We start from the raw sequence: 18,903 nt of genomic DNA on the forward strand, positions 1-18,903 counted from the left end.
AGAGTATAAGTGTTCAGAGCGAAGGCTTATTCTTAGGAGGTGGGTGTTCCATACTTTTCTTGGCCTCCTCAGAGCAGCCAGCCCCCTGGCAGCCTCCTACGGAGGCAGGCTCATTTAGTTACACAGTTAAAAACATGGCGCCTGGAGGCTGGTGCTATGCTAAGTGCTAAGTCACTTCAGCCGTGTCCAACTCTCTGTGACCCCATAGACGGCAGCCCACCAGGCTCCCCCGTCCCTGGGATTCTCCAGGCAAGAACACTGGAGTGGGTGGCCATTTCCTTCTCCAATATAACAACTATACAACCCTGTTAACATAATCTCTGTAAACAAAAACTGCTTTTCCCCCACTGTATTTCTTAACTTACTTTTAGAATCACTCATTACATTACTCAATTGGCTCAGATTTTCAATTGAACAGCATGTAATGGACACCAAGGCAACATCTGAGTGCCGAAGTATTTAAGGAAAACCAGACATGCCACAACACTAATGCAAGATCAGCAGCACAACCTGGCCAGTTGTGAGGAAAGGCCAGTCTCTCTTCTCACTTCCAGTATTCTCACATAGGGAGAAGTACAATCTGTTTTCCTAACAAACCATGTTTTGTATTGGTCTATGCTCCAAAGTACTTTTCTTCAACCTAATGGCATTTACTTTTACTTTCTGGCCCATCTTCTTAGAATAAATCTAAATAATAAATATTTTTAGAATATTTTTAGAATTTAATTTAGAAATAAATCTAAATAAATCATCCTGTATCCTTGATAATCGCGTATTACTGTATTGAGAGTCGTAACATCACAACAACTTTTTAACAATCTGTTTATTCTACTTCAGATAAGAATCTTTGAACTTGACAAAATAAAATCTTAACAAATTTAACTTTACAAGCTAACAGTCTTTTTCAGAAGTAGGGACTGGGTTCATTTTCCTTCTTTGCGGTTTTTTTCTATGACTTTGTTAAGCGGAAGTAGAAATTTTAAAGCATGTTCAAGTATAGTATTTGGTATTGACAACAGCAAAAGCAAAAATATCCAGTTCTATACCCGGGATCAGGACCAGTATACATTCTACCTAGCCTGTGATACATTCTACATTTTCATACATGGAACCCATTTTGAATGATGGCACTGAAACTGTGCAAGTACCTTAAACAACAAACATTCACATATACTCACAAGTGTTAATACTACTAAGGCAAAAAGCGAGAAAATATATACTCCGTTATCTATTTAACAACAGGTCAGGAAAACTTAAAAGAGAGAATGGGTGTTTAGATTACTTCTGAAAAGTCAATCAGCAGAACCCTTGCATTCCTAAAGTGTTCTGACCAATTGAGATTTTGGTACCAAAAAACCCAAGATTGTATGACAATCTTGTTTTCACCATGAATGACGTTTTTAAACAGCATGTTTAGCACCAACAATTTACAAACTACAAACATGAAGATGACAATTTGCAAATGGAATGCTTCCAAAACCTGGTAATCTAGAAACTGGCATGTACCTTCCCACTGGAACAACACTATAATACTACAGCCAGCTTTCCAGAACACATGTGCAAACTCTTTTTAAAAAAAAAAAAAAAACTCTCAATATACCATCTATCTGTGATGAAAAACGACCAAAACAGTATTATCATAATACAGGTAACAGAAAAAGAAAATATACAGAATTGTAAAACCGTGACTGCCAGGCATTAAAGTGAGAGAATACATAAATGACTCAAACAGTAAACAGAACTAAGAATTCGTCAAAATTTTTTTGTATAATTCAAAACGACACTATTGGCCAGGTGTATAAAAGTGTTAAAGCCAAATTTTGACTGACCGAAGGGTAACTCACTCTCTAGGTCGCCATCTCTCTTCGCCTAATACCCTAAGCAGAGGTAAGCTGGAGTTTTTTAATCTGAAAGATAAAAGCCACACAGACTCAAAAGCACAAACACAGGGCAAAGGAGAAAAGTGGGAGGGGACTGGAAGGTAAATCTGGGCACTCTGAGGACAGGGCGGCCATCCTTAGCTCCAGAGGCCTGCATAGTTCCCACGGAGGCTTGAAGGAAGAGGGCCGCCAGCGACGAAGAGCTTCATCTCCGGCCAGTTGTAGCAATGGGTGTAGAGAGCATTGGGCAACTCGTCCAAGGCACTGAGGTCGTTCATCTGCAGGTCATCTTGGTTGAGCCAGCCTCTGCCACAAATCAGCCTGAACCTCCGCCCTGTGGGCCGCGGAGAGGAGTGCTGGCTGTCCGAGACCTTCTCCTCCAGGAACTTCTGCGCGCGGATGTCATAGAAGAGCAGAGAGCCGTGGCCAGTGCCCACGGTGACGATGTGCTCATAGAAGCTGAGAGAGCGCACACCCGTGCCGCCCTCGCGGGAGCACAGGTACCGGATGCTCTGGTGACCCTGGCGCAGGTCCAGGAAAGAGACATGGGACTGGGAGCCTACCGCGTACAGGGACAACTCATCGCAGTAGGTCAGGCACACGTTCTCTCTGCAGTAAGGCAGCCTGATGTACAACAGCTTGGACAGGGTATTCTGGGCTTTCCACAGGTGGAAGTAGCCATCCATGGTCACGGCTCCCAGCTCCTGCCTCTTGGCGCTGAAGGCCACAGCACCGACCTTGCAGTTACGTGGGTTGGTGGCGGCCCTGCGGACATCCTCCACTTCCGCGGGACGGATGTGGGCATACACGGAGAGCTCTGCAGGATTGCGCCAGGCGATGCTGCTCCGGAATACGTCGGGGTCTATCTTCCAGATGCCCAAGGTGCCGTCGCGGGAGCCGCTCACCACCACCGTGTCGCTCATCCAGGCGATGGCGAAGATCCAGTCTTTGTGGCCGTGGTCGCCCAGGCACAAGGGATCCAGCGTTGGCAACCAGTAGACGGCCAGGCTGTTGGGGTTCTCGCCCCCGGTGGCCAGCAGCGTCTTGGAGGGATTCAGCTGGACCGCATGGATGCCGCAGCCCGGCTGGGCGCGGGCCGGCGGGTGCTGACGATCCCGTATGAGGGGGATGCGCGTTACCTGGCTGGACCGCACGTCCACCACGAAGAGCGTGTTGCACTTGGTACCGCACACCACCTGCCTGGCGTTCAGCCACTGCGACGCGAACACCTTGTCCACGGTGCCCAAGGACAGTTCGCGCTCCCGCAGCAGCTCTGGCAGCTTCCGCACCGCGAAGCCATGCAGCTCGCTATCGAAACCTGAGAGCCCGGCGCGGCCCGGCGCGCCCACCTCGCGCCCCCTCAGGTAGTCCACCAGTGAGCGCCGCACCACCATCCGCTTGGGCTTCGTGGGAGGCTGCGGGCCGTCTGCGTGCACCGCCGCCGAGCCCGGCGACGACGAGCCCGGCGACGACGAGCCCGGCGACGACGAGCTCGGCGACGACGAGCTCAGCGACGACGAGCCCTCTGCGGCCTTCTGGGGCGCCGGCTCTTCCCGCTTCTTGTTACCTGTTTGCTCCGGGGCCATGCCGGGCGGCGGGCGGGGGGCGGCGTGGGAAGACAGGGCTGGCGAGCCGGGCGAGGAGTCGCGGACAGGCGAGCGGAGCATGGGCGGCGCGCGGCAGCGAGGGCGGCGGCGACGCGGTTCCAGGTGGGAAATGCTGCCGGCGGCGAGGGCTGCGGGAGCGAAGTCGACTTGGGACGAGGACGACGCGGGGGCCGAGCGCAAGGGGGCGCAGGCGGCGGGAGGGCCGGACGTGGGAGGCCAGGTAGCACGCGGCGGGCTGGGAGGAGTCAAAAGGGGGCAGGAAGGAGGGGTGGATGGAGCCTCGGGGCGGGGGTTGAAATTCACCCGGAACCAGTGCTCCTGGATTCCCGACGTGGCGGAGGGGGGGAGGGGTGCAGAAGCGGGGGGGACGAGCCAGCTGGGGGGCTGGTGCGTGGGAGGGCACTTCGCCTGTGGGGTTGTGTGCGATGAGCCTGGGATGTGCTGGGGGCCTGGCTCCAGGACCCCAAGCTGGCCAAGTGGGCCTGTCCTGAATCCCCACTAAATAATATGGGGTATTTGGCCAACCATCGGACAGCAGCCAATCAGCTTCTGGTTGAACCTAGACAGACTCAACCAAATATATGTGCCTGTGTGTTTAGGTTGGAGGTGCCAGCGTGCATTGTAACTCAGAGCCCGGAAAACGTGGAGAGGAATAGTCAAGGGGAGGGGCAGCTCCCTTCCTGCACTTTGGTGCTGTTCTCAACTCTCAGTTCCAGAGGCAGGTGCTTCGGCATAGTCCCCTGGGGCTTTGGGAGAGGTCCTGCGGGATGGGCAAGATTTTCACAAGCAAACATGGAGATAAAGAGCTTTCGGGATGGAGGCGACCACAAGGACAAATGAGAGTATAAGTGTTCAGAGCGAAGGCTTATTCTTAGGAGGTGGGTGTTCCATACTTTTCTTGGCCTCCTCAGAGCAGCCAGCCCCCTGGCAGCCTCCTACGGAGGCAGGCTCATTTAGTTACACAGTTAAAAACATGGCGCCTGGAGGCTGGTGCTATGCTAAGTGCTAAGTCACTTCAGCCATGTCCAACTCTCTGTGACCCCATAGACGGCAGCCCACCAGGCTCCCCCGTCCCTGGGATTCTCCAGGCAAGAACACTGGAGTGGGTGGCCATTTCCTTCTCCAATATAACAACTATACAACCCTGTTAACATAATCTCTGTAAACAAAAACTGCTTTTCCCCCACTGTATTTCTTAACTTACTTTTAGAATCACTCATTACATTACTCAATTGGCTCAGATTTTCAATTGAACAGCATGTAATGGACACCAAGGCAACATCTGAGTGCCGAAGTATTTAAGGAAAACCAGACATGCCACAACACTAATGCAAGATCAGCAGCACAACCTGGCCAGTTGTGAGGAAAGGCCAGTCTCTCTTCTCACTTCCAGTATTCTCACATAGGGAGAAGTACAATCTGTTTTCCTAACAAACCATGTTTTGTATTGGTCTATGCTCCAAAGTACTTTTCTTCAACCTAATGGCATTTACTTTTACTTTCTGGCCCATCTTCTTAGAATAAATCTAAATAATAAATATTTTTAGAATATTTTTAGAATTTAATTTAGAAATAAATCTAAATAAATCATCCTGTATCCTTGATAATCGCGTATTACTGTATTGAGAGTCGTAACATCACAACAACTTTTTAACAATCTGTTTATTCTACTTCAGATAAGAATCTTTGAACTTGACAAAATAAAATCTTAACAAATTTAACTTTACAAGCTAACAGTCTTTTTCAGAAGTAGGGACTGGGTTCATTTTCCTTCTTTGCGGTTTTTTTCTATGACTTTGTTAAGCGGAAGTAGAAATTTTAAAGCATGTTCAAGTATAGTATTTGGTATTGACAACAGCAAAAGCAAAAATATCCAGTTCTATACCCGGGATCAGGACCAGTATACATTCTACCTAGCCTGTGATACATTCTACATTTTCATACATGGAACCCATTTTGAATGATGGCACTGAAACTGTGCAAGTACCTTAAACAACAAACATTCACATATACTCCACAAGTGTTAATACTACTAAGGCAAAAAGCGAGAAAATATATACTCCGTTATCTATTTAACAACAGGTCAGGAAAACTTAAAAGAGAGAATGGGTGTTTAGATTACTTCTGAAAAGTCAATCAGCAGAACCCTTGCATTCCTAAAGTGTTCTGACCAATTGAGATTTTGGTACCAAAAAACCCAAGATTGTATGACAATCTTGTTTTCACCATGAATGACGTTTTTAAACAGCATGTTTAGCACCAACAATTTACAAACTACAAACATGAAGATGACAATTTGCAAATGGAATGCTTCCAAAACCTGGTAATCTAGAAACTGGCATGTACCTTCCCACTGGAACAACACTATAATACTACAGCCAGCTTTCCAGAACACATGTGCAAACTCTTTTTAAAAATAAAAAAAAAACTCTCAATATACCATCTATCTGTGATGAAAAACGACCAAAACAGTATTATCATAATACAGGTAACAGAAAAAGAAAATATACAGAATTGTAAAACCGTGACTGCCAGGCATTAAAGTGAGAGAATACATAAATGACTCAAACAGTAAACAGAACTAAGAATTCGTCAAAATTTTTTTGTATAATTCAAAACGACACTATTGGCCAGGTGTATAAAAGTGTTAAAGCCAAATTTTGACTGACCGAAGGGTAACTCACTCTCTAGGTCGCCATCTCTCTTCGCCTAATACCCTAAGCAGAGGTAAGCTGGAGTTTTTTAATCTGAAAGATAAAAGCCACACAGACTCAAAAGCACAAACACAGGGCAAAGGAGAAAAGTGGGAGGGGACTGGAAGGTAAATCTGGGCACTCTGAGGACAGGGCGGCCATCCTTAGCTCCAGAGGCCTGCATAGTTCCCACGGAGGCTTGAAGGAAGAGGGCCGCCAGCGACGAAGAGCTTCATCTCCGGCCAGTTGTAGCAATGGGTGTAGAGAGCATTGGGCAACTCGTCCAAGGCACTGAGGTCGTTCATCTGCAGGTCATCTTGGTTGAGCCAGCCTCTGCCACAAATCAGCCTGAACCTCCGCCCTGTGGGCCGCGGAGAGGAGTGCTGGCTGTCCGAGACCTTCTCCTCCAGGAACTTCTGCGCGCGGATGTCATAGAAGAGCAGAGAGCCGTGGCCAGTGCCCACGGTGACGATGTGCTCATAGAAGCTGAGAGAGCGCACACCCGTGCCGCCCTCGCGGGAGCACAGGTACCGGATGCTCTGGTGACCCTGGCGCAGGTCCAGGAAAGAGACATGGGACTGGGAGCCTACCGCGTACAGGGACAACTCATCGCAGTAGGTCAGGCACACGTTCTCTCTGCAGTAAGGCAGCCTGATGTACAACAGCTTGGACAGGGTATTCTGGGCTTTCCACAGGTGGAAGTAGCCATCCATGGTCACGGCTCCCAGCTCCTGCCTCTTGGCGCTGAAGGCCACAGCACCGACCTTGCAGTTACGTGGGTTGGTGGCGGCCCTGCGGACATCCTCCACTTCCGCGGGACGGATGTGGGCATACACGGAGAGCTCTGCAGGATTGCGCCAGGCGATGCTGCTCCGGAATACGTCGGGGTCTATCTTCCAGATGCCCAAGGTGCCGTCGCGGGAGCCGCTCACCACCACCGTGTCGCTCATCCAGGCGATGGCGAAGATCCAGTCTTTGTGGCCGTGGTCGCCCAGGCACAAGGGATCCAGCGTTGGCAACCAGTAGACGGCCAGGCTGTTGGGGTTCTCGCCCCCGGTGGCCAGCAGCGTCTTGGAGGGATTCAGCTGGACCGCATGGATGCCGCAGCCCGGCTGGGCGCGGGCCGGCGGGTGCCGACGATCCCGTATGAGGGGGATGCGCGTTACCTGGCTGGACCGCACGTCCACCACGAAGAGCGTGTTGCACTTGGTACCGCACACCACCTGCCTGGCGTTCAGCCACTGCGACGCGAACACCTTGTCCACGGTGCCCAAGGACAGTTCGCGCTCCCGCAGCAGCTCTGGCAGCTTCCGCACCGCGAAGCCATGCAGCTCGCTATCGAAACCTGAGAGCCCGGCGCGGCCCGGCGCGCCCACCTCGCGCCCCCTCAGGTAGTCCACCAGTGAGCGCCGCACCACCATCCGCTTGGGCTTCGTGGGAGGCTGCGGGCCGTCTGCGTGCACCGCCGCCGAGCCCGGCGACGACGAGCCCGGCGACGACGAGCCCGGCGACGACGAGCTCGGCGACGACGAGCTCAGCGACGACGAGCCCTCTGCGGCCTTCTGGGGCGCCGGCTCTTCCCGCTTCTTGTTACCTGTTTGCTCCGGGGCCATGCCGGGCGGCGGGCGGGGGGCGGCGTGGGAAGACAGGGCTGGCGAGCCGGGCGAGGAGTCGCGGACAGGCGAGCGGAGCATGGGCGGCGCGCGGCAGCGAGGGCGGCGGCGACGCGGTTCCAGGTGGGAAATGCTGCCGGCGGCGAGGGCTGCGGGAGCGAAGTCGACTTGGGACGAGGACGACGCGGGGGCCGAGCGCAAGGGGGCGCAGGCGGCGGGAGGGCCGGACGTGGGAGGCCAGGTAGCACGCGGCGGGCTGGGAGGAGTCAAAAGGGGGCAGGAAGGAGGGGTGGATGGAGCCTCGGGGCGGGGGTTGAAATTCACCCGGAACCAGTGCTCCTGGATTCCCGACGTGGCGGAGGGGGGGAGGGGTGCAGAAGCGGGGGGGACGAGCCAGCTGGGGGGCTGGTGCGTGGGAGGGCACTTCGCCTGTGGGGTTGTGTGCGATGAGCCTGGGATGTGCTGGGGGCCTGGCTCCAGGACCCCAAGCTGGCCAAGTGGGCCTGTCCTGAATCCCCACTAAATAATATGGGGTATTTGGCCAACCATCGGACAGCAGCCAATCAGCTTCTGGTTGAACCTAGACAGACTCAACCAAATATATGTGCCTGTGTGTTTAGGTTGGAGGTGCCAGCGTGCATTGTAACTCAGAGCCCGGAAAACGTGGAGAGGAATAGTCAAGGGGAGGGGCAGCTCCCTTCCTGCACTTTGGTGCTGTTCTCAACTCTCAGTTCCAGAGGCAGGTGCTTCGGCATAGTCCCCTGGGGCTTTGGGAGAGGTCCTGCGGGATGGGCAAGATTTTCACAAGCAAACATGGAGATAAAGAGCTTTCGGGATGGAGGCGACCACAAGGACAAATGAGAGTATAAGTGTTCAGAGCGAAGGCTTATTCTTAGGAGGTGGGTGTTCCATACTTTTCTTGGCCTCCTCAGAGCAGCCAGCCCCCTGGCAGCCTCCTACGGAGGCAGGCTCATTTAGTTACACAGTTAAAAACATGGCGCCTGGAGGCTGGTGCTATGCTAAGTGCTAAGTCACTTCAGCCGTGTCCAACTCTCTGTGACCCCATAGACGGCAGCCCACCAGGCTCCCCCGTCCCTGGGATTCTCCAGGCAAGAACACTGGAGTGGGTGGCCATTTCCTTCTCCAATATAACAACTATACAACCCTGTTAACATAATCTCTGTAAACAAAAACTGCTTTTCCCCCACTGTATTTCTTAACTTACTTTTAGAATCACTCATTACATTACTCAATTGGCTCAGATTTTCAATTGAACAGCATGTAATGGACACCAAGGCAACATCTGAGTGCCGAAGTATTTAAGGAAAACCAGACATGCCACAACACTAATGCAAGATCAGCAGCACAACCTGGCCAGTTGTGAGGAAAGGCCAGTCTCTCTTCTCACTTCCAGTATTCTCACATAGGGAGAAGTACAATCTGTTTTCCTAACAAACCATGTTTTGTATTGGTCTATGCTCCAAAGTACTTTTCTTCAACCTAATGGCATTTACTTTTACTTTCTGGCCCATCTTCTTAGAATAAATCTAAATAATAAATATTTTTAGAATATTTTTAGAATTTAATTTAGAAATAAATCTAAATAAATCATCCTGTATCCTTGATAATCGCGTATTACTGTATTGAGAGTCGTAACATCACAACAACTTTTTAACAATCTGTTTATTCTACTTCAGATAAGAATCTTTGAACTTGACAAAATAAAATCTTAACAAATTTAACTTTACAAGCTAACAGTCTTTTTCAGAAGTAGGGACTGGGTTCATTTTCCTTCTTTGCGGTTTTTTTCTATGACTTTGTTAAGCGGAAGTAGAAATTTTAAAGCATGTTCAAGTATAGTATTTGGTATTGACAACAGCAAAAGCAAAAATATCCAGTTCTATACCCGGGATCAGGACCAGTATACATTCTACCTAGCCTGTGATACATTCTACATTTTCATACATGGAACCCATTTTGAATGATGGCACTGAAACTGTGCAAGTACCTTAAACAACAAACATTCACATATACTCACAAGTGTTAATACTACTAAGGCAAAAAGCGAGAAAATATATACTCCGTTATCTATTTAACAACAGGTCAGGAAAACTTAAAAGAGAGAATGGGTGTTTAGATTACTTCTGAAAAGTCAATCAGCAGAACCCTTGCATTCCTAAAGTGTTCTGACCAATTGAGATTTTGGTACCAAAAAACCCAAGATTGTATGACAATCTTGTTTTCACCATGAATGACGTTTTTAAACAGCATGTTTAGCACCAACAATTTACAAACTACAAACATGAAGATGACAATTTGCAAATGGAATGCTTCCAAAACCTGGTAATCTAGAAACTGGCATGTACCTTCCCACTGGAACAACACTATAATACTACAGCCAGCTTTCCAGAACACATGTGCAAACTCTTTTTAAAAAAAAAAAAAAAAACTCTCAATATACCATCTATCTGTGATGAAAAACGACCAAAACAGTATTATCATAATACAGGTAACAGAAAAAGAAAATATACAGAATTGTAAAACCGTGACTGCCAGGCATTAAAGTGAGAGAATACATAAATGACTCAAACAGTAAACAGAACTAAGAATTCGTCAAAATTTTTTTGTATAATTCAAAACGACACTATTGGCCAGGTGTATAAAAGTGTTAAAGCCAAATTTTGACTGACCGAAGGGTAACTCACTCTCTAGGTCGCCATCTCTCTTCGCCTAATACCCTAAGCAGAGGTAAGCTGGAGTTTTTTAATCTGAAAGATAAAAGCCACACAGACTCAAAAGCACAAACACAGGGCAAAGGAGAAAAGTGGGAGGGGACTGGAAGGTAAATCTGGGCACTCTGAGGACAGGGCGGCCATCCTTAGCTCCAGAGGCCTGCATAGTTCCCACGGAGGCTTGAAGGAAGAGGGCCGCCAGCGACGAAGAGCTTCATCTCCGGCCAGTTGTAGCAATGGGTGTAGAGAGCATTGGGCAACTCGTCCAAGGCACTGAGGTCGTTCATCTGCAGGTCATCTTGGTTGAGCCAGCCTCTGCCACAAATCAGCCTGAACCTCCGCCCTGTGGGCCGCGGAGAGGAGTGCTGGCTGTCCGAGACCTTCTCCTCCAGGAACTTCTGCGCGCGGATGTCATAGAAGAGCAGAGAGCCGTGGCCAGTGCCCACGGTGACGATGTGCTCATAGAAGCTGAGAGAGCGCACACCCGTGCCGCCCTCGCGGGAGCACAGGTACCGGATGCTCTGGTGACCCTGGCGCAGGTCCAGGAAAGAGACATGGGACTGGGAGCCTACCGCGTACAGGGACAACTCATCGCAGTAGGTCAGGCACACGTTCTCTCTGCAGTAAGGCAGCCTGATGTACAACAGCTTGGACAGGGTATTCTGGGCTTTCCACAGGTGGAAGTAGCCATCCATGGTCACGGCTCCCAGCTCCTGCCTCTTGGCGCTGAAGGCCACAGCACCGACCTTGCAGTTACGTGGGTTGGTGGCGGCCCTGCGGACATCCTCCACTTCCGCGGGACGGATGTGGGCATACACGGAGAGCTCTGCAGGATTGCGCCAGGCGATGCTGCTCCGGAATACGTCGGGGTCTATCTTCCAGATGCCCAAGGTGCCGTCGCGGGAGCCGCTCACCACCACCGTGTCGCTCATCCAGGCGATGGCGAAGATCCAGTCTTTGTGGCCGTGGTCGCCCAGGCACAAGGGATCCAGCGTTGGCAACCAGTAGACGGCCAGGCTGTTGGGGTTCTCGCCCCCGGTGGCCAGCAGCGTCTTGGAGGGATTCAGCTGGACCGCATGGATGCCGCAGCCCGGCTGGGCGCGGGCCGGCGGGTGCCGACGATCCCGTATGAGGGGGATGCGCGTTACCTGGCTGGACCGCACGTCCACCACGAAGAGCGTGTTGCACTTGGTACCGCACACCACCTGCCTGGCGTTCAGCCACTGCGACGCGAACACCTTGTCCACGGTGCCCAAGGACAGTTCGCGCTCCCGCAGCAGCTCTGGCAGCTTCCGCACCGCGAAGCCATGCAGCTCGCTATCGAAACCTGAGAGCCCGGCGCGGCCCGGCGCGCCCACCTCGCGCCCCCTCAGGTAGTCCACCAGTGAGCGCCGCACCACCATCCGCTTGGGCTTCGTGGGAGGCTGCGGGCCGTCTGCGTGCACCGCCGCCGAGCCCGGCGACGACGAGCCCGGCGACGACGAGCCCGGCGACGACGAGCTCGGCGACGACGAGCTCAGCGACGACGAGCCCTCTGCGGCCTTCTGGGGCGCCGGCTCTTCCCGCTTCTTGTTACCTGTTTGCTCCGGGGCCATGCCGGGCGGCGGGCGGGGGGCGGCGTGGGAAGACAGGGCTGGCGAGCCGGGCGAGGAGTCGCGGACAGGCGAGCGGAGCATGGGCGGCGCGCGGCAGCGAGGGCGGCGGCGACGCGGTTCCAGGTGGGAAATGCTGCCGGCGGCGAGGGCTGCGGGAGCGAAGTCGACTTGGGACGAGGACGACGCGGGGGCCGAGCGCAAGGGGGCGCAGGCGGCGGGAGGGCCGGACGTGGGAGGCCAGGTAGCACGCGGCGGGCTGGGAGGAGTCAAAAGGGGGCAGGAAGGAGGGGTGGATGGAGCCTCGGGGCGGGGGTTGAAATTCACCCGGAACCAGTGCTCCTGGATTCCCGACGTGGCGGAGGGGGGGAGGGGTGCAGAAGCGGGGGGGACGAGCCAGCTGGGGGGCTGGTGCGTGGGAGGGCACTTCGCCTGTGGGGTTGTGTGCGATGAGCCTGGGATGTGCTGGGGGCCTGGCTCCAGGACCCCAAGCTGGCCAAGTGGGCCTGTCCTGAATCCCCACTAAATAATATGGGGTATTTGGCCAACCATCGGACAGCAGCCAATCAGCTTCTGGTTGAACCTAGACAGACTCAACCAAATATATGTGCCTGTGTGTTTAGGTTGGAGGTGCCAGCGTGCATTGTAACTCAGAGCCCGGAAAACGTGGAGAGGAATAGTCAAGGGGAGGGGCAGCTCCCTTCCTGCACTTTGGTGCTGTTCTCAACTCTCAGTTCCAGAGGCAGGTGCTTCAGCATAGTCCCCTGGGGCTTTGGGAGAGGTCCTGCGGGATGGGCAAGATTTTCACAAGCAAACATGGAGATAAAGAGCTTTCGGGATGGAGGCGACCACAAGGACAAATGAGAGTATAAGTGTTCAGAGCGAAGGCTTATTCTTAGGAGGTGGGTGTTCCATACTTTTCTTGGCCTCCTCAGAGCAGCCAGCCCCCTGGCAGCCTCCTACGGAGGCAGGCTCATTTAGTTACACAGTTAAAAACATGGCGCCTGGAGGCTGGTGCTATGCTAAGTGCTAAGTCACTTCAGCCGTGTCCAACTCTCTGTGACCCCATAGACGGCAGCCCACCAGGCTCCCCCGTCCCTGGGATTCTCCAGGCAAGAACACTGGAGTGGGTGGCCATTTCCTTCTCCAATATAACAACTATACAACCCTGTTAACATAATCTCTGTAAACAAAAACTGCTTTTCCCCCACTGTATTTCTTAACTTACTTTTAGAATCACTCATTACATTACTCAATTGGCTCAGATTTTCAATTGAACAGCATGTAATGGACACCAAGGCAACATCTGAGTGCCGAAGTATTTAAGGAAAACCAGACATGCCACAACACTAATGCAAGATCAGCAGCACAACCTGGCCAGTTGTGAGGAAAGGCCAGTCTCTCTTCTCACTTCCAGTATTCTCACATAGGGAGAAGTACAATCTGTTTTCCTAACAAACCATGTTTTGTATTGGTCTATGCTCCAAAGTACTTTTCTTCAACCTAATGGCATTTACTTTTACTTTCTGGCCCATCTTCTTAGAATAAATCTAAATAATAAATATTTTTAGAATATTTTTAGAATTTAATTTAGAAATAAATCTAAATAAATCATCCTGTATCCTTGATAATCGCGTATTACTGTATTGAGAGTCGTAACATCACAACAACTTTTTAACAATCTGTTTATTCTACTTCAGATAAGAATCTTTGAACTTGACAAAATAAAATCTTAACAAATTTAACTTTACAAGCTAACAGTCTTTTTCAGAAGTAGGGACTGGGTTCATTTTCCTTCTTTGCGGTTTTTTTCTATGACTTTGTTAAGCGGAAGTAGAAATTTTAAAGCATGTTCAAGTATAGTATTTGGTATTGACAACAGCAAAAGCAAAAATATCCAGTTCTATACCCGGGATCAGGACCAGTATACATTCTACCTAGCCTGTGATACATTCTACATTTTCATACATGGAACCCATTTTGAATGATGGCACTGAAACTGTGCAAGTACCTTAAACAACAAACATTCACATATACTCACAAGTGTTAATACTACTAAGGCAAAAAGCGAGAAAATATATACTCCGTTATCTATTTAACAACAGGTCAGGAAAACTTAAAAGAGAGAATGGGTGTTTAGATTACTTCTGAAAAGTCAATCAGCAGAACCCTTGCATTCCTAAAGTGTTCTGACCAATTGAGATTTTGGTACCAAAAAACCCAAGATTGTATGACAATCTTGTTTTCACCATGAATGACGTTTTTAAACAGCATGTTTAGCACCAACAATTTACAAACTACAAACATGAAGATGACAATTTGCAAATGGAATGCTTCCAAAACCTGGTAATCTAGAAACTGGCATGTACCTTCCCACTGGAACAACACTATAATACTACAGCCAGCTTTCCAGAACACATGTGCAAACTCTTTTTAAAAAAAAAAAAAAAAACTCTCAATATACCATCTATCTGTGATGAAAAACGACCAAAACAGTATTATCATAATACAGGTAACAGAAAAAGAAAATATACAGAATTGTAAAACCGTGACTGCCAGGCATTAAAGTGAGAGAATACATAAATGACTCAAACAGTAAACAGAACTAAGAATTCGTCAAAATTTTTTTGTATAATTCAAAACGACACTATTGGCCAGGTGTATAAAAGTGTTAAAGCCAAATTTTGACTGACCGAAGGGTAACTCACTCTCTAGGTCGCCATCTCTCTTCGCCTAATACCCTAAGCAGAGGTAAGCTGGAGTTTTTTAATCTGAAAGATAAAAGCCACACAGACTCAAAAGCACAAACACAGGGCAAAGGAGAAAAGTGGGAGGGGACTGGAAGGTAAATCTGGGCACTCTGAGGACAGGGCGGCCATCCTTAGCTCCAGAGGCCTGCATAGTTCCCACGGAGGCTTGAAGGAAGAGGGCCGCCAGCGACGAAGAGCTTCATCTCCGGCCAGTTGTAGCAATGGGTGTAGAGAGCATTGGGCAACTCGTCCAAGGCACTGAGGTCGTTCATCTGCAGGTCATCTTGGTTGAGCCAGCCTCTGCCACAAATCAGCCTGAACCTCCGCCCTGTGGGCCGCGGAGAGGAGTGCTGGCTGTCCGAGACCTTCTCCTCCAGGAACTTCTGCGCGCGGATGTCATAGAAGAGCAGAGAGCCGTGGCCAGTGCCCACGGTGACGATGTGCTCATAGAAGCTGAGAGAGCGCACACCCGTGCCGCCCTCGCGGGAGCACAGGTACCGGATGCTCTGGTGACCCTGGCGCAGGTCCAGGAAAGAGACATGGGACTGGGAGCCTACCGCGTACAGGGACAACTCATCGCAGTAGGTCAGGCACACGTTCTCTCTGCAGTAAGGCAGCCTGATGTACAACAGCTTGGACAGGGTATTCTGGGCTTTCCACAGGTGGAAGTAGCCATCCATGGTCACGGCTCCCAGCTCCTGCCTCTTGGCGCTGAAGGCCACAGCACCGACCTTGCAGTTACGTGGGTTGGTGGCGGCCCTGCGGACATCCTCCACTTCCGCGGGACGGATGTGGGCATACACGGAGAGCTCTGCAGGATTGCGCCAGGCGATGCTGCTCCGGAATACGTCGGGGTCTATCTTCCAGATGCCCAAGGTGCCGTCGCGGGAGCCGCTCACCACCACCGTGTCGCTCATCCAGGCGATGGCGAAGATCCAGTCTTTGTGGCCGTGGTCGCCCAGGCACAAGGGATCCAGCGTTGGCAACCAGTAGACGGCCAGGCTGTTGGGGTTCTCGCCCCCGGTGGCCAGCAGCGTCTTGGAGGGATTCAGCTGGACCGCATGGATGCCGCAGCCCGGCTGGGCGCGGGCCGGCGGGTGCCGACGATCCCGTATGAGGGGGATGCGCGTTACCTGGCTGGACCGCACGTCCACCACGAAGAGCGTGTTGCACTTGGTACCGCACACCACCTGCCTGGCGTTCAGCCACTGCGACGCGAACACCTTGTCCACGGTGCCCAAGGACAGTTCGCGCTCCCGCAGCAGCTCTGGCAGCTTCCGCACCGCGAAGCCATGCAGCTCGCTATCGAAACCTGAGAGCCCGGCGCGGCCCGGCGCGCCCACCTCGCGCCCCCTCAGGTAGTCCACCAGTGAGCGCCGCACCACCATCCGCTTGGGCTTCGTGGGAGGCTGCGGGCCGTCTGCGTGCACCGCCGCCGAGCCCGGCGACGACGAGCCCGGCGACGACGAGCCCGGCGACGACGAGCTCGGCGACGACGAGCTCAGCGACGACGAGCCCTCTGCGGCCTTCTGGGGCGCCGGCTCTTCCCGCTTCTTGTTACCTGTTTGCTCCGGGGCCATGCCGGGCGGCGGGCGGGGGGCGGCGTGGGAAGACAGGGCTGGCGAGCCGGGCGAGGAGTCGCGGACAGGCGAGCGGAGCATGGGCGGCGCGCGGCAGCGAGGGCGGCGGCGACGCGGTTCCAGGTGGGAAATGCTGCCGGCGGCGAGGGCTGCGGGAGCGAAGTCGACTTGGGACGAGGACGACGCGGGGGCCGAGCGCAAGGGGGCGCAGGCGGCGGGAGGGCCGGACGTGGGAGGCCAGGTAGCACGCGGCGGGCTGGGAGGAGTCAAAAGGGGGCAGGAAGGAGGGGTGGATGGAGCCTCGGGGCGGGGGTTGAAATTCACCCGGAACCAGTGCTCCTGGATTCCCGACGTGGCGGAGGGGGGGAGGGGTGCAGAAGCGGGGGGGACGAGCCAGCTGGGGGGCTGGTGCGTGGGAGGGCACTTCGCCTGTGGGGTTGTGTGCGATGAGCCTGGGATGTGCTGGGGGCCTGGCTCCAGGACCCCAAGCTGGCCAAGTGGGCCTGTCCTGAATCCCCACTAAATAATATGGGGTATTTGGCCAACCATCGGACAGCAGCCAATCAGCTTCTGGTTGAACCTAGACAGACTCAACCAAATATATGTGCCTGTGTGTTTAGGTTGGAGGTGCCAGCGTGCATTGTAACTCAGAGCCCGGAAAACGTGGAGAGGAATAGTCAAGGGGAGGGGCAGCTCCCTTCCTGCACTTTGGTGCTGTTCTCAACTCTCAGTTCCAGAGGCAGGTGCTTCGGCATAGTCCCCTGGGGCTTTGGGAGAGGTCCTGCGGGATGGGCAAGATTTTCACAAGCAAACATGGAGATAAAGAGCTTTCGGGATGGAGGCGACCACAAGGACAAATGAGAGTATAAGTGTTCAGAGCGAAGGCTTATTCTTAGGAGGTGGGTGTTCCATACTTTTCTTGGCCTCCTCAGAGCAGCCAGCCCCCTGGCAGCCTCCTACGGAGGCAGGCTCATTTAGTTACACAGTTAAAAACATGGCGCCTGGAGGCTGGTGCTATGCTAAGTGCTAAGTCACTTCAGCCGTGTCCAACTCTCTGTGACCCCATAGACGGCAGCCCACCAGGCTCCCCCGTCCCTGGGATTCTCCAGGCAAGAACACTGGAGTGGGTGGCCATTTCCTTCTACCGTGCATGAAAGTAAAAAGTGAAAATGAAGTCGCTCAGTCGTGTCCGACTCTTCCCAACCCCATGAACAGCGGAGCCTGGGATTTTCCAGGCAAGAATACTGGAGTGGGGTGTCATCGCCTTCTCCGAAGCAGGCTGGTGGTTGGTAGCCATTCTGCAGAAACACCCGTCCTCCTAACAGAAATATTTATAGGCCTGATGCTTGGGGGGAGGGAGGATACACGGGGAGATGGATTTGCCTTTCTGACTTATCAGGGGAGCCCATTGGAGCTACTCTGTTGCTGCTTCATTCTTCTTTCCCCTGCCCTGTTTATTTTTCACCCTGCTGCCCTCACTTTCTTTTTGCAATGTTAGCTCAAATGCGCAAGTTCCAAGTACAAACCATGGGACCTTTCCACCACTGTAGTCCAGCTGCTTCATTCCAGTGTTCCCCAACACTCCTCTACACCCCAGTTCTGATTATTTCTCGCATATTATTCATCTCATAGCAACACATGTCTCTTGCATGGGCTGGAGGTGGTGAAAATGAGAGCAGGGACTGCTTCATAGAGATAGCTGCATTTTTGTATTTACAGGTGTGGGTGCGGGGAAAGAACATTTCTGAAAGAATAACCATGTGTGAAATGGCACAGAGAGTGTAGAAAACAGGTTCACAAACTTTTAGTGTATGTGATAATGGTAGAGGCAGCTTAATTAATACACACGTTGTTGTTCTTCAGTCCCTAAGTTGTGTACTACTCTGCGATCCCGTAGACGGCAGCACTCCAGGCTCCTCTGCCCTCCACTGTCTCCCAGAGTTTGCTCAAGTTCATATCCATTGAGTCTGTGTTGCTGTCTAACCATCTCATCCTCTGCAGCCCCCTTCTCTTCCTGCCCTCAATCTTTCCCAGCATCAGGCCCTTTTCCAATGAGTCAGCTCTTCATAGCAGGTGGCAAGAGTACTAGAACTTCAGCTCAGTTTCAGTCCTTCCAGTGAATATTCAGGGTTGATTTCCTTTAGGATTGACTGGTTTGATCTCCTTGCTGTCCAAGAGACTCTCAAGAGTATTTTCTAGCACCACAGTTCAAAAACATCAATTCTTCAGTGCTCTCTTTATGGGCCAACTCTCACATCCATATGTGACTACTGGAAAAAACATAGCTTTGACTAGAAGGACCTTTGTTGGCAAAGTAATGTCTCTGCTTTTTAATATGCTATCTAGGTTCCTCATAGCTTTCCTTCCAAGGAGCAAGCATCTTTTAATTTCATGGCTGCAGTCACCGTCTGCAGTGAATTTGGAGCCCAAGAAAATAAAATCTGTTACTGTTTCTA

The 18,903-nt window shown here is 51.9% G+C and overlaps 4 protein-coding genes across 4 annotated transcripts; all 4 read right to left on the minus strand.

Annotated features, from left to right (window-relative positions):
• Positions 1-784: 784 nt before the first annotated feature.
• Positions 785-3,701, minus strand: LOC139181263 (DDB1- and CUL4-associated factor 12-like protein 2). Its single transcript, XM_070784179.1, has one exon. The coding sequence runs from the start codon at positions 3,545-3,547 to the stop codon at positions 2,018-2,020; it is 1,530 nt and encodes a 509-aa protein (XP_070640280.1). The 5' UTR covers positions 3,548-3,701; the 3' UTR covers positions 785-2,017.
• A 1,409-nt stretch (positions 3,702-5,110) lies between these two features.
• LOC139181267 (DDB1- and CUL4-associated factor 12-like protein 2) lies at positions 5,111-8,028 on the minus strand. Its single transcript, XM_070784187.1, has one exon. The coding sequence runs from the start codon at positions 7,872-7,874 to the stop codon at positions 6,345-6,347; it is 1,530 nt and encodes a 509-aa protein (XP_070640288.1). The 5' UTR covers positions 7,875-8,028; the 3' UTR covers positions 5,111-6,344.
• Positions 8,029-9,437: 1,409 nt separating this feature from the next.
• On the minus strand, positions 9,438-12,355 carry LOC139181261 (DDB1- and CUL4-associated factor 12-like protein 2). Its single transcript, XM_070784177.1, has one exon. It carries the CDS (start codon positions 12,199-12,201, stop codon positions 10,672-10,674), a length of 1,530 nt encoding a protein of 509 aa, XP_070640278.1. The 5' UTR covers positions 12,202-12,355; the 3' UTR covers positions 9,438-10,671.
• Positions 12,356-13,764: 1,409 nt separating this feature from the next.
• LOC139181265 (DDB1- and CUL4-associated factor 12-like protein 2) lies at positions 13,765-16,682 on the minus strand. Its single transcript, XM_070784183.1, has one exon. The coding sequence runs from the start codon at positions 16,526-16,528 to the stop codon at positions 14,999-15,001; it is 1,530 nt and encodes a 509-aa protein (XP_070640284.1). The 5' UTR covers positions 16,529-16,682; the 3' UTR covers positions 13,765-14,998.
• Positions 16,683-18,903: the final 2,221 nt, after the last annotated feature.

This window comes from Bos indicus, chromosome X, assembly GCF_029378745.1.
Source record: "Bos indicus isolate NIAB-ARS_2022 breed Sahiwal x Tharparkar chromosome X, NIAB-ARS_B.indTharparkar_mat_pri_1.0, whole genome shotgun sequence".
NCBI classification, from domain to species: Eukaryota; Metazoa; Chordata; class Mammalia; order Artiodactyla; family Bovidae; genus Bos; species Bos indicus.

Excerpts from the sequence above, each read along its gene's own strand:
- LOC139181263 (XM_070784179.1), bottom strand. The coding sequence starts at position 3,547 with ATGCTCCGCTCGCCTGTCCGCGACTCCTCGCCCGGCTCGCCAGCCCTG.
- LOC139181267 (XM_070784187.1), bottom strand. The coding sequence starts at position 7,874 with ATGCTCCGCTCGCCTGTCCGCGACTCCTCGCCCGGCTCGCCAGCCCTG.
- LOC139181261 (XM_070784177.1), bottom strand. The coding sequence starts at position 12,201 with ATGCTCCGCTCGCCTGTCCGCGACTCCTCGCCCGGCTCGCCAGCCCTG.
- LOC139181265 (XM_070784183.1), bottom strand. The coding sequence starts at position 16,528 with ATGCTCCGCTCGCCTGTCCGCGACTCCTCGCCCGGCTCGCCAGCCCTG.